The sequence below is a fragment of the Juglans regia genome, chromosome 16 (assembly GCF_001411555.2).
Source record: "Juglans regia cultivar Chandler chromosome 16, Walnut 2.0, whole genome shotgun sequence".
Classification (NCBI taxonomy): Eukaryota; Viridiplantae; Streptophyta; class Magnoliopsida; order Fagales; family Juglandaceae; genus Juglans; species Juglans regia.
Window position 1 is genome coordinate 20644215 of NC_049916.1, and position 14095 is coordinate 20658309.

The 14095-nt window shown below is 34.5% G+C and overlaps 2 protein-coding genes across 6 annotated transcripts; both read right to left on the reverse strand.

Moving 5' to 3' along the window:
* Positions 1 to 50: 50 nt before the first annotated feature.
* Positions 51 to 2654, reverse strand: LOC108989380 (UDP-glucose 6-dehydrogenase 4). 2 transcript variants are annotated; one of them, XM_018962949.2, is made up of 2 exons: positions 2427 to 2654; positions 51 to 1781 (listed from the first exon to the last, which is right to left on the reverse strand). In XM_018962949.2, the coding sequence occupies exon 2, from the start codon at positions 1759 to 1761 to the stop codon at positions 319 to 321; it is 1443 nt and encodes a 480-aa protein (XP_018818494.2). In that variant the 5' UTR covers positions 1762 to 1781; positions 2427 to 2654; the 3' UTR covers positions 51 to 318. The 2 variants fall into 2 exon arrangements, with proteins under 2 accessions (XP_018818494.2, XP_035542566.1); XM_035686673.1 differs by lacking the exon at positions 2427 to 2654 and adding an exon at positions 2362 to 2420 and having other exon boundaries at positions 76 to 1781.
* Positions 2655 to 6377: 3723 nt separating this feature from the next.
* Positions 6378 to 11760, reverse strand: LOC108989392 (50S ribosomal protein L19-2, chloroplastic-like). Of its 4 annotated transcripts, none has more exons than XM_035686674.1 (7): positions 11406 to 11760; positions 11064 to 11121; positions 9777 to 9963; positions 7861 to 8112; positions 7691 to 7777; positions 7443 to 7576; positions 6378 to 6732 (listed from the first exon to the last, which is right to left on the reverse strand). In XM_035686674.1, exons 3-7 carry the CDS (start codon positions 9939 to 9941, stop codon positions 6627 to 6629), a joined length of 744 nt encoding a protein of 247 aa, XP_035542567.1. In that variant the 5' UTR covers positions 9942 to 9963; positions 11064 to 11121; positions 11406 to 11760; the 3' UTR covers positions 6378 to 6626. The 4 variants fall into 4 exon arrangements, with proteins under 4 accessions (XP_035542567.1, XP_018818513.2, XP_018818515.2 ...); XM_018962968.2 differs by having other exon boundaries at positions 7861 to 8115; XM_018962970.2 differs by lacking the exon at positions 11064 to 11121.
* Between the last annotated feature and the right edge of the window lie 2335 nt (positions 11761 to 14095).

Genomic DNA, 14095 nt, shown 5'->3' on the forward strand with positions numbered 1-14095 from the left:
AATAAATAAATTTAAAAATTGATGGAGGCTCTTGTAATTTGAATTGCAAATTAACATGATAACGAGGGAAGACAATTATTAATTAGAATGGCACTAAAGTTTCGATTTATTACAATTTTATAACATACAAAAAGTACATATCCGATTTCCTACTCACTAAAGACAGATTCTTCAGAGTTCCGACAGTAGAGTGTCTTAAAACCATCTAATTTGAGAACAAAAATAAGAAAAAAACCCGAAACAAGAAAGAACATTTTAAAAATATTATAGGATCTCTCACCACAAGACCATATGGATTATGCTTCTCCATTATTATAGTTATGCCACAGCGGGCATGTCCTTGAGCCATGAATCTAGCGGCTTCCCAATGGAGTAAACAATAAACCCAATTTCCCTCAACTTCTCAACATCCACAACATTGCGTCCATCAAACACAAATGCAGGCTTCTGCATGTTATAAAAAATCCTCTGGTAATCAAGCTTCCTGAACTCATCCCACTCAGTCAGAATGCAGATTCCATGAGCACCCTTTGTGGCCTCATAAGCATCCCCAACCACACTAACTTGTGTGATGGAGGTAGGATCTGCTGATTGAAGATGAACTGGATGATCCCAATCAAACTTCTTCATCGAAAGATCCCTCTTGATCTGATCCTCAGACACCTGTGGATCGTAAATGCTTAACTGGGCTTTGTCCCCCAACAGTCCTTTACACACATCAATGGCTGGGGTCTCCCTAGTATCACCTGTGTCCTTCTTGAAGGCAAACCCAAGAATTGCAATCTTCTTCCCTGAGACTGTGTTGAACATTGAGGAGACTACCCGATTCACAAACCGTGTCTTCTGGTAGTCATTCACCTTAATAACCTGCTTCCAGTAGTTTGCAACCTCGGGAAGGCCATTGCACTCACAGATGTAGACCAAGTTCAAGATGTCCTTCTGGAAGCAAGACCCTCCAAAACCAACACTGGCATTCAAGAACTTGGGCCCAATTCTTGAGTCCTTGCCTACAGCATGGGAAACTTGGGTGACATCTGCACCGGTGGCTTCACAGAGTGCTGACATGGCGTTCACAGAAGAGATCCTCTGTGCCAAGAAGGCATTGGCAGCAAGCTTAGAAAGCTCGGCAGACCAAAGATTAGTACAAATTATTCGTTCCACAGGGACCCAATGTGCATAAACATCTTTCAAAGCTTGTATTGCCTTTGCACCTTCTGGGGTCTCCCTACCTCCGATGAGAACCCTATCTGGATTGAAGAGGTCTTGAATTGCAGTTCCCTCAGCAAGAAACTCTGGGTTGGAGAGAATTTGGAAGTTTATCTTCTTGCTATTGTGGGTCAGAATCTTTTCTATTGCCTCAGCTGTTTTCACTGGCACTGTTGATTTCTCAACCACAATTTTGTCAGATTTTGATACATCAGCAATCATTCGAGCAGCACTCTCCCAATATGTCAGATCAGCTGCTTTGCCAGCTCCAAGGCCCTGGGTTTTGGTAGGGGTGTTAACTGAAACAAAGACTATATCAGCCTCTGAAACATGTTTCTCCACATCGGTAGAGAAGAAGAGGTTCTTTCCTCTGCACTGCTTTACTACATCTTCAAGGCCAGGCTCGTAAATGGGAAGCTGCTCACTGTTCCAGGCATTTATTCGCGATACAGATATATCGACCACAGCTACTTCAATTGCAGGGCACTTCAGCGCAATCACAGCCATGGTAGGTCCACCGACATAGCCGGCTCCAATGCAACAAATCTTGACCATTTTTATTTGTTCTCAGATGCCTACAAAAACAACAGATCAAAATAAACTGCATAATATCAAAAAGAGAACCTTTTTTTTAAGCTCTTGAAGTTCAAAGTGACCATTACTTGTATGCTTGATCCAACAATCAGGGTTAGATATCAACAAATATAAATATACTAATCAGGTAATTACTAGATATTAACGAATATAAATAAGATAATTAATCATCTAAACAACAGTAATCATTACATATATGTAGTCTTATCACTAATTTCCCGCAATAAACATGTGCTCTAGAGGTAATACAGAGGGAGATCGTTTCTATAGATCCCAATGTAGAAGAAGACAGCATAAAAGTTGCAGATCCAGGAGATCTAGTGTAGAAGCAAATGTAATTGAGTTGCAAACGCTTATCTCAGCCGACAACTAAAAAAAGTGAGAAAAAACAAGTTCAAAAATCATATTTGCACAGAGAGCATGACAAAGAGCAACAGATCTGTCCATAAACAAACAGATACACCCACAACAACAAAAACCCAACGCTTCACCAAATATCAACACGCGAAAAAAACAATGATACTAATATCTCTCAAAGAAGAAACCCAAGTCAAGCACAACCTACGATGGAAAAACAGAGAGCCAAACCGCCCACAATCCAATTGACTATTAAAACAAATAATTACCTCTTCACAGAGAGAGAGAGAGAGAGAGAGAGAGAGAGAGAGAGAGAGAGAGACTTGACGCAGAAGAAGGGAATGAGAGAGCTTCTGCCGAAGAATGAGGGGGAACTAAAGACCCTCCCTTGCATATATTAATTGTACGCCCACCACCACTACCCAGGCTTTGTATTTCTCGGATTTCCGTGACCAATTCCTCCTACCACCCATCAATCATGATCCTACATCTGACTACCAACCATTTTAATTTCGTTTAGATTCTCAAAACTTGTATTAAAAGTTTCGTCAGAAAATTCAGAAATAATTCAAGCTACTGTAAAGAAGTGCCATTCAATGAATACCAAAAATATATTTTACTAAATTGTTTTATATCGTATTTTGCTACTTTAAACATATTATTTATTATAAAACTATAATAAATATAAAATATAATTATTTTTATATGCGACATACTTTAATAACAATATGTTTTTAGGTGGAGTTTGAATAGTGAGATAAGATGATACGGTTTTAAATGACATTTAAAAGTTAAATAAAATATTATTATAATATTATTTTTTAATATTAATATTATTTTAATTTTTAAAAAATTAAATTATTTATTATATTTTATGTGAGAATTTAAAAAAATTATAATAATGAGATGAGATGAAATATTTTTTTAATTCAAATCTAGTAATTTATTAATAAATAAATTTATAAATAGAATTTTTCTGCGATATATAGCATCCATTTCTATTTTATCATATTTCTCATTATTCTGAATTATATTTTAAAAGTAAAAAATTAAAAAATAATAATAAATAATATCATATCAATATAATAAAATAAAAATTAATGAAGTAATTTGTATAATATTTTTTATATAAATATATTTTTTTAAACTCATAAAACATGTGTAACTACTAATTAGTGTACCGACAAAATGCATGGACTGGACTCCCATAAATATTGAAATTGATATTTGTACAGAGAAAGCTTTAAATCACAGAAAGAATAAGCTGGTGGGTCCAAATTGACAGAGGGATTGAGTGAGATAAAAGCAAATTTTAAAATAGGAGAAACTTAAATAGAATAAACAGCTTGGCTTGAATAATTTTAGAAAATGAGTGCTGCATTAAAAAAAAATTTATAGATCTAATTTATCTTATAAAATCAGTTTAATAAAAGAGAATTATTCATTTTTTATAAATATGCACAAGATCTTATTCACAGACAATATGATATTATTTCTCAACACTCTCCCTCACGTGCAGTCTAATATTTATTTTTTATTCTTATCATGAGATAAGTAGTGTGTGCATACATTCGTCATATGACAGGTTCTGATATCATGAAGAAATTCATAAACTTAATTCATTTCATAAAACCGGTTCAACAGAAAAAGATTGTTCATTCTTTATAAACATGTCCAAGACTTTATTCACAGAGAATGTGTAATTATATAAAATAATTTTATATAATATGTTAAATTTACTCTATGATAAAAATAACTTTACAATCTAATAAATTATATCAGGTCATACTAATTTATAGAATTAATTTATATAATCATTTTGTACTAGAGTATTTTTCATTCTGATTTTAGAATGGTTTGGTGGACCAACATTAATAAATTATTATTATTATTATTATTATTTTTCATATTCGGAAGATTATTGCTGTAATTATTTGGCAGACGCGTGTGACACTACTGCATGAAGTTCATCGATTTGAAGGTTGTTTAAAATTATTAATTTTATTTGATTACTTATATATAGAGTATAATGAATAACTTCAAATTTCAATAATAATAATAAATTATTTTTTAGATATATTAGAACCAATAATATCCTTTTTACAAATGTAAGAAAATCTGTGATATTCGTTTGGGTTTGTATGTTCAATATGTCAGTATGATAGGTTGGAGAAGTTTTTCAAACTTTTGGAGGGTCCGGTCATGACCGCCGCCTAATCTAACGGATGAAATTAAGTTTGATAATGAAATGAAATGAAATAATTTTAAATAAAAATTATTTTTTAATATTATTATTATTTTAAAATTTAAAAAAATTAAATTGAGATTTAAAAAAATTAAATTTTTTATAAGAATTTAAAAAAATTATAATAATAAACCAAAATAAAATAAAATGAGTTGGTAGTTTCTCAATTCAAACAAGATTTTTCTTCCATATATATATATATGATTTTGTCTGTTTTGTTGGCTTCTTTACCGGAGGGCAAATGGAGAATATGTGAAGCTTTCTAACAAAAATTTCATTCTTTTTTCCTTAGAACTAGGTATTCTAGACTCTCACGACGTTATCACGGAGGATCATATGATATGATCGTGTCATCACAGGGTGTATCTACTATTCTTCATGCAAAAAGAAAATGATTCTTATAATTTTAAGCTATGAAAATATCACACATTTTTAAAAAAAAAATTAAATAAATTTATGACTAACTTAAAAAAAATCTATTTTTTAATGACAGGTTCCACTTCAATAAAAATAGGCGAGCATCCTAAACTGCATTTAGTATTGCTGATGCCAAAGGCAATTCTATTACTGTTTTCAAAGTTGGTTCTTTTTTTTTTTTTTTTTTGTCAATTCCATTCGAGAAAACAGATCAAAAAGTCACTCTCTCTATGCAGAAAACTTGCTTAATTTGTCTATACAACATGATAACTGATGCGCTATCTGCGGCGTTACTTGGGATATAGAAATCTTTAGGTCGGCCAATGATAGTCAAACCCTATTAACCAAAGATGCATTGCTTGGATTCAAAATCCCTTCTCCAACGATTAAATATTTACCCACTTGGCTAATTGCAAGTTTCTATCCAGTGCGAGGTCTCTCTATAATTGAACCAAAACTCTCTATTCTCTACTAGAATGGATAAAATATATCAGGTCTAAAGTGAATTTTAAGATCCAATCTAATGGGAGATCTCATCAAGAAAGGAGTGAGAAAGGAAAGAGGAATGAGCGTCAATGTGTCGGGAGAAAATAAGGAGGGGACATAAAGGAAGCATGGGCATAAGATAAAGGGAAGAAAACTAGACGATTTCGAAGACTTTTGGCTAGACTTCTTCTTCAGATTCTTCAACCTCACGAGAGGGACTCGAGCGATGAGGGCTCCACCAGAAAATAGAGCTCTAATCTCCATTGTATAGAGATGATAAGAGACCATGAGAAATTCTAAACCAAACATATTATAGTAGATTCTCCCCTCCTCAAACCCCTGTAGACACATGCCTAGTGTCGAACTACGTAAATTTGTCTCCCTCTATTTATTTTCTCTGCATTTATTTACTGTTCACTGTCATGGATGTATACACGGACACTGTACAGTTGCACCGGACCACCTCTAGGGGCTCTACACAACATCGATCGAGGCCCATATTCGTCATAGCGGGCCGAGAATAACTCTTTCTACTCTTATGGCCTGTTGTGCTATTTTTAAACGTTAACATCTACAATTTCACTATAGTGCCCACCTCCAAGACAAAATGAGGGCCTCCGAGATTGGCTCCTTTCCTATCCCTCCTTGTCAGATGCATCAATTTGCCTCGAAGAGATCTTAGCCTCCGTAGCCTCATAACTTTCAATGCACCACCCCTTTGCGACCCTCCCATCGTCCCGATGAATCTAGCTTCATCCCATCTGGTTGGCATGGGAGCCACAACTGCCACGCATGGGACTCACGCAACCCACTTACCTCCCAAAGAGTAGGGGAAAAAAATAAATAAATAAATAAATAACCTCTCAGACTCAACATCATCTCACTCGGCTATCATAGCAATTTTTCTATAATCATTTGATATATGAGTTATAGCCACTGCCAAAACTCCCCATCTGGGAGCTGTAATCAGATGACTGATGTTGGGATACAATTCCAGATATCATATTTGACCAACGTCAGAAAATTTGAAGGCAAACACTCCGGCCAAGAAGAAAAATCACCGCACAAAATCTCAAAGAAGATAAAACTGAATTCGAACACATTGGTGACAATTTTGCTGGATATTAAGCGAGTATCTTTCTGTTCGATGAAAGGGTACCAAAAATCAATTTGAAAACATGAAGAGATGAGTCTGGGTACAAAATCAAATATGAACAGCCTTTATTCAGCCAAAAGAAAGGGGAAAAAATATCGGCCGCCTTCCTTCCACGAAGCTCTAGGCAAAATCTCAAACTTTGATCTCCACCTAAGTATGAAGCTGCTATTGCTTCTTAAGTGCGTTCATTTTGTCTCTGAGATAGTAAAGCTTGGCCCTTTTCACCTTCTTCTTGTCCAGCACCTTTATCTCCTTTATGTTAGGTGAATACCTGTCATGAACCCAAACCTTTGGCCATTACGTAGATGTAGACATTATCAACATAAGATTTAATAAAATAAAATAAAACTATGACAGAAGAATTAATACATTCAGCAAGTACAGTATTTAATATCCCAGCATCCAACAAAGCCAAGCAATAATTATAAATTAGAAACTTATAGATTTGAATTTTACCACAAAAGAACTGCATATGCTAATATCCACATAAGAATTGTTCAAAGACAGCCTTACATGATCCTTTTTTAGAAGATCAAATACAATTTTTTATAGGTAAAATAAAAATTAGAAGATTAAATACAAATCACCATGTTTATCATTGCTCAGAGATCAGTGCAAGACTCATTTTCTTTTCGTGAAAGGTAAAGATGAACATAACATAAAACAGAATAAATGCTTGGATGTACCAAGATACACAAGTTCAATTGGATACACCTGTGTACAGGATTTCAAGATTTAGTCAACACCATATTATGAATCTAGAAATAACTGTTTGCACTATCTCAAGTTGACTATATGAAAAGATGCCGCAGTGGAATGTTATGTAACCATAAATCTTATATGCCAAGATATTAGTGTCCTATTTTTGCTGCTGGGCCATCCAGCAGAAAAACAGGAAGTTTCATTTCCAGTTCAAAGCATAGAGAAGCCCTTTTAGTTAGAGAGAGAGAGAAAGAGAGAGAATGAACTTTAACTACTCACAGAGGGAAGAGAGATTCAACTCCAACGCCAGCTACTAGCCTCCTTATTCTAAATGTAGTATTTAAACCAGCATTACGTCTTGCTATAACAATGCCTTTCAGAATTGAAACACGTCGCTTGTTCTCAGGCACTTCCTGTTAATACAAAGGATCATATCAAACAACTTTGGATAATTTCATTCAGAAGCCTCCCATCTGTAACCAATATAACTACATAAACCGCATCCCCTTCCAAAGAACTTGTCATACCACTTTGAGTTGGACAATGTAGCCAGGTTTTATATCAGGCATTTCTTTCTTTGACCTCACTTCTTCTACAGCTTCCTTATCTAGAATCTGAGAAGTAAAATAATGACTATATTCAAAATGACAAAAGTAGCTATTACTTAAACATATAATACCAATGCAAAGATGCATGCCTGCATTATGTGCTTGGCAGTCTTGTCGAGCCTTTTAAATTTGATGCGGGGAGCTACATCGGAGACAGACGCAGAATCTTGTGAAGCCGATTCCACAAGATTTTCAACGGTTGAAATGCACCGGCTACGGAAAGAAGGTATCAAACCTCCCGATTGATACAAACCCAGCCGAGAACTTATGCATGATGTTGATACCAACGGCATACCATTATTAGGTGGTGTTGATTTCTCAGCTTGGGAGCCAATTCTTGTCTGCTAGAATAATTTTGTAAACATATTATAAATATAGTCATTTGAGTGAAAATGATACCTAATAATCAAACTAGGGGAAAAAATTTCCTTCTAAATGAATATAAGAAAAACATAAACATCGAATGTTTTATGGCCCTGAACCTTCGTAATTCAGGATATGAAACAGACAAGGCTCACTGGTTCAAAGTTAATACTCTCTCATTTCAGTAACCATATGCAAGACTAACATGTAAGAAGCTATGCTAACATCATTTCTCTAGATGTTAAAGTGGGAGAGGTGGAGTAGAAGGTAGATAACCAGTGAATACAACTTTGCAAATCTACAGAAATGACAACAACAAAACCATCCTTTATCAGAGTCAGTTTTGTGGGCAACTGTCAATGGTAAATCTCTCTATTGAGTCAAAGAGCCAAAATATTTGGCTCTTTAACCCAAGATGGAGATGCTATATATCTTAAAATAACCAATCATTTTATCCCGGCTATGGAAAATCTACATATTGGATAGACCTCAGAGGATTGGTGACATCCACCTTTATGATTCCACCCATCAAGCTCTATTCATTAAATTAGCCAATAAAATGTCATTTGAGATGTCCAGCACAAACCTTTATAATAAGCCATTATCTGAAGAGCACGAATGGCACATACCATAACGAACAAAGAAACATTTTCCGTGCATATCTCAAATATTAAGAAAATTCAAGAACTGAAAGGAACGGAGAAGCACAGCATAATTCTGTTTCAAAACTCTATGTGCCAGCCTATATTTTACAAAATTTACCCATAATCAACCTTGATTTAAGATTATAAAGTCCAATCAATCACAATAGTCAAACGAAATTGGCTAATTCCAATATACATACAAAAACACAGGGCCCATTATCTCCTTCTCATCTCAGAAAATCCACACTCCTATTGATTGATTTATCTCCTATGGTTCCTACTCTCTTGACTTGAGCACGAGTCCACGTCTAACAATATTGGATCCGCACGAATATCCCAAGACGCATAGGCCTTTCATCCTACAAATCCGATCCCCTCCCAACCATCCCTTTCTTCAGAGTATCAATCCTAGTGGTCGTCCTCTTCCAGATTGAAATCCAGAAAGAGTCCCGCAATGAGCAGGCATATGATTAAAGTTGACCTCCAATACCTAGCTCGAGAGGGGACTGAAGTAGAGCTCGACTGAAAGGGAGAGATTCACTTTGTTTCTTTGATTACGGAATGCGGAATGCCTTTCTAAATCTAACCTACAATAAATGGATTTTCAAGAAGAACTATTTCATGAGAAAAGTTCAGTCTGCTGCGTCTACTAGTCCCATCATCGTCAGCTAGTCACATAGCGTGGAAAAAGAACCCATTATGGGCGATCCGGCTTAGTAACAGATGGTTCTTAGTTACTCAACAGCGTATGGCATTCAAACGAGCTGTTGGGAAAAATTCACAAATATTTACACCTTGGCAATTAAAACTGCATCAAAGACACAATCAGTCTGCACAAAAATGCCCAGACCAGATAAGGAATTATAATAAATGACACAGATTTAAACATCCAACAAATTGAAGTTTGCTACAAAGACAACCTATTCACCATTTTCTCAATTAATTAAGCATAAAACTTTGATTCTTGTCAAATAGAGCATAAGGAATCAGAAACAAACATATGCGAGAGCCGGCCGATAAGTGAACTTGGAGGAAGACCCGACTAAGCTCCCATGAAATTTGGCACCAGCAAAGCGAGAACCATTTGATTTGAAATCAACATTGTTTAAGCTGTCAAGTCCTTGCCTCCGGACCAATCGGATACACCCACGCAAAGATTGCATTTTTCAGCAAAATAAAGGAGATCTGCATATTGAATTCAAAGGAACGATTAAAATTTCAATAAAATCTCATTTCAGATATGCCGGAAAAAAATGATTTCATTTCTTGAAGTTCCATAGGAAACCAAAAAGATGTTGAATTAGAGAAATTTTTGCATCGTATTACCAGCGGGAGTTGAGCAATTACTGGCAACAACTCTCACTCTTAAGGGTGTAACCGGTCCGGTTCGGTTTTGGACAAAATTTATGACCGAACCGATATGTACCGGTTTTGCATTTTCAAAAACCGATTACGCATCGGTTACCCCCTAAACCAGTACTTCCGGTTTTAGCCGTTCCGGTCCGGTTCGGTCTGGTTTTCCGGTTTTAATAAAATGCAAATTTGTAAAGGAAATCTGTTTATAAATATATATATTAGAAAAAAAAAAAACCTGCTTTAAAATAATCTGTTTTATACTTTTATTCCAAAATCTGATCAGTACAAAAAACTCAGAAGATTGATGTTTAAAAGAACTCAGAAGATTGCAATATAAATGACAAGAAAAGAATTGCAATATAAATGCATGATCAGTACAAAAAGTCAAATCTTATATATCATATGTTGTCTAAACATACATACATATATATATTATATATAAGCAAGCTGCAGGTTTTAATTGTTAGGGGAATAGATGTTAGCTTATCCTGATAAATCCAAATGAATAGATCCTCTCTGTGCAATAAAACATGTTAGCTAGATCCTCTCTATGAATTGGTTTGAAGACCAAGACTTGTTGAGACTGTTGAGCGCCTATGTTGTGTATGGAAATGGATGGAGGGAATGGAATGAGTGTTATTTTGTAATCTGCACCGTACATAGATCTTCTCTCTATCAGTAAACTAAATCCAACAATCATGTTATGGTTTAACATTTGCTACTTGAACCTTAGAACTTGTAGAAATTAATTCCTAGCAACCTCAAAATGTTGTGCATTGCTACTAACATATTTAAGTAAAAAGAATAATATTCATATAATTATTTTACAACTGAATGTGATACTTTCATTTCATTAAAAACATTAAAATTCAAATTTTACCCTCCATTTGGAACAGGGTTGTAAAAAGAGTTATAGCAAAAGAACTTACCTCTATAACTAAATATAGGCAGCCTGCAATCTGAAAATTTGAAGGGCTACCATGCAAACTACATCGGATTAACACAAACATTTATAAAAAGTTGCATCCAAGTTCATGAAAAAGTACCAACACTTACATATATATATATATATATATATATATATACACATATATATACATACAAATACAGATATTACAGATCACTAGCTATATATAAAGTCTGATTATGGTATGAGATATACACATCCAAGATTGTTCCAAAGCTTGTTCATATGATTCATACCAGATTTCAAAGTAATTTCAAATAACTTAAATAAGTGAAATGAAAAAAAAATAAGTGTGAAAAATTACCGTCGAAGACAGAGAGACGTGAGAGAGGGGCTGCCGGCTGGGTGAGAGATGGGAGGGCTGCGTGAGAGTGAGACGGTGTGAGACAGAGAGGGCAGCGCAGCGTTGAGAGAGGGGCCGAGGGGCTGTGGCGCGATGGGAACGGCTCGAGAGGTGAGGCCGTGAGGGGAGGCGCAACAGCGAGAGAGCGGGTCTGTGTTTCTGAGGGGGCGACAGCGAGAGGGAGGGGACTCAGGTTGAGGGGTCGACGGCGAGATGTGCACAGTGCAACGGCGTGGGCCGTGGCCGCGTGAGAGGGCCGAGAGGCTGCGAGGCAGAGTGAGAGTGAGGAAGAGGGGCGGGTCTTGCACTTTGGGGTTTTTACAATTGGGAATTTGGGATACTGGAGAGGAAACGGCGCCGTTTCCTAATATAATAATGTATTTATCAAAATTATTACTAATAGTCTAATACTATAGTGATAATATACTATAGTCTAATACTATAGTGATAATATACTATAGTCTAATAGATTATATGATAGTATTAATATTAGACTATTAGTATAACTATATATTAGTATTAATTATGAGTAATTCTAAATACAACTATGAAATGTGTAAACGTCGTGTAATCGCTTTGAAAAATAGAGATCTATTATTAAAAAATTAATTTTTTTCATGTGAGTTCTATATTTTATTCACTTTTTTCAAAGCGATTACGTAACGATTGCATAATTCATAGTTTCAAATATTTTTTCTCATTAATTATAATGATTTAGTATAACTATATTAATATAACTATAGTCTATATTAGACTATTAGTATTAGTTATAGTGATTTAATATAACTATATTAGTATAAGTATAACTATAGTCTATATTAGATTATTAGTTTTAGAATAACTATATATTAGTATTTGTTATAGTGAGTTTAATTTATTATAACTACATTATTGATAGACTATAGTGATAGTATTAGTATACTAATACTAAATTACTAATAGTATTACTATTCCTATGTCATTATTTAGTATAGAAATTTATATACTAATTTACATATAGACTTAAAGTATATTACTAATAATAATATAGTCAGTGTTTTTGGTATCGTACCGTACCGGCTGGTATATGCCGTACCGGCCAATCGGCTTGTACCGGTGAAATGAGTGTTTCGTTTCGGCCGAAATTTCGGCTGTACCGGCCGGTACATGACTGTATTGGCCGGTATTTTATGTTTCGGTCGAAACACAAATTTCGGCCAGTATGCTTTTCAGCAACTGTGTTGATGACATTTTTGTAATTTTCGCAAACTCTAAAGGGCAAGTTTGGACTTTCACCACAAAATGAAAACCTACTTTGGCCTTAAGTTTTGGTCCTTCGGAATTCTCAGACTCAAACTTCATTTTCGGCGCCCAGCATCTCACAACTTCACGCAGCTGCAGCGCACCCGAGTCCCAGACCAGCCAGCGGCCAGCAGTCCACCGCCGTCTCGTCGCACCGCACGTCGCCGACCACCACCCTCAAGGCCTCATCTCGGTATTTTATTTTTACTATTTTTTTTGTTTATATTTATAACTTAATTTAATTATTTTTTTGTTACTTTTTTTTTATAAACAAATCAGAATTGTATTTTGATAGATGTTTTAGATTATATTGTTATAGTGTTTGTTTGTATTTTTATAGATATTTTAGATTATATTGTTATAGATATTTTGGATTATATTTTTATAGATGTTTGTTTGTATTTTTATAGATGTTTTAGATTATATTTTTATAGATGTTTGTTTGTATTTTTATAGATGTTTTAGATTATATTTTTATAAATATTTTAGATTATATTGTTATAGATGTTTGTTTTTATTTTGATAGATGTTTTAGATTATATTTTTATAGATGTTTGTTTGTATTTTTATAGATGTTTTAGATTATATTTTTATAAATATTTTAGATTATATTGTTATAGATGTTTGTTTTTATTTTGATAGATGTTTTAGATTATATTTTGATAGATGTTTTAGATTATATTTTTATAGATGTTTGTTTTTATTCTTATAGATGATGTTTTAGATTATATTTTTATAGATGTTTGTTTTTAATTTTTATTCTTATAAATGTTTTTGATTATATTGCATAAGTAGTTTAGATTTGATGAGTTTCTTCTTAATGACTTACTTATAAGTGTTAATTTTTTATACTTTAATAGTTATAAATATCTAGTTGTCAATCAACCGGTGGTATGACTTCAACTCTAACACTTGCTCCTGTAAGATCAGAAGATCCAGTATGGGCCCATGCACGTGCTGTGCCAGGGGCAAGAAATAATACTGAATGTTTATATTGTAATAAAGTAATTAGAGGTGGCGGGATCACTCGGTTGAAGCATCATCTAGCTGGAATTCCAGGCGATGTAGAAGCATGTAAAAAGGTGTCTGAAGATGTAAAATGACAAATGAATGAGTTGCTTAATGAAATGAAAAAAAGCAAAGAGAAGAGATGGAGAATAAGGTCAGAGATTGGAGGCGATATAGATTTAACATCTGATGATATTGATGATCGTAATAGTATGGAGGGACAGTCTCAGCTTTCAAAATGTAAGGGGAAGTCGAAAGAATCTGAAACTGGAGAGTCAGTGGGGGGATTAAGTAGATTTTTTGCTTCAAGAACAACTCATGGGGCCCAACCTTTAATTAAGAGTTCTATGTGTTCAAATGAG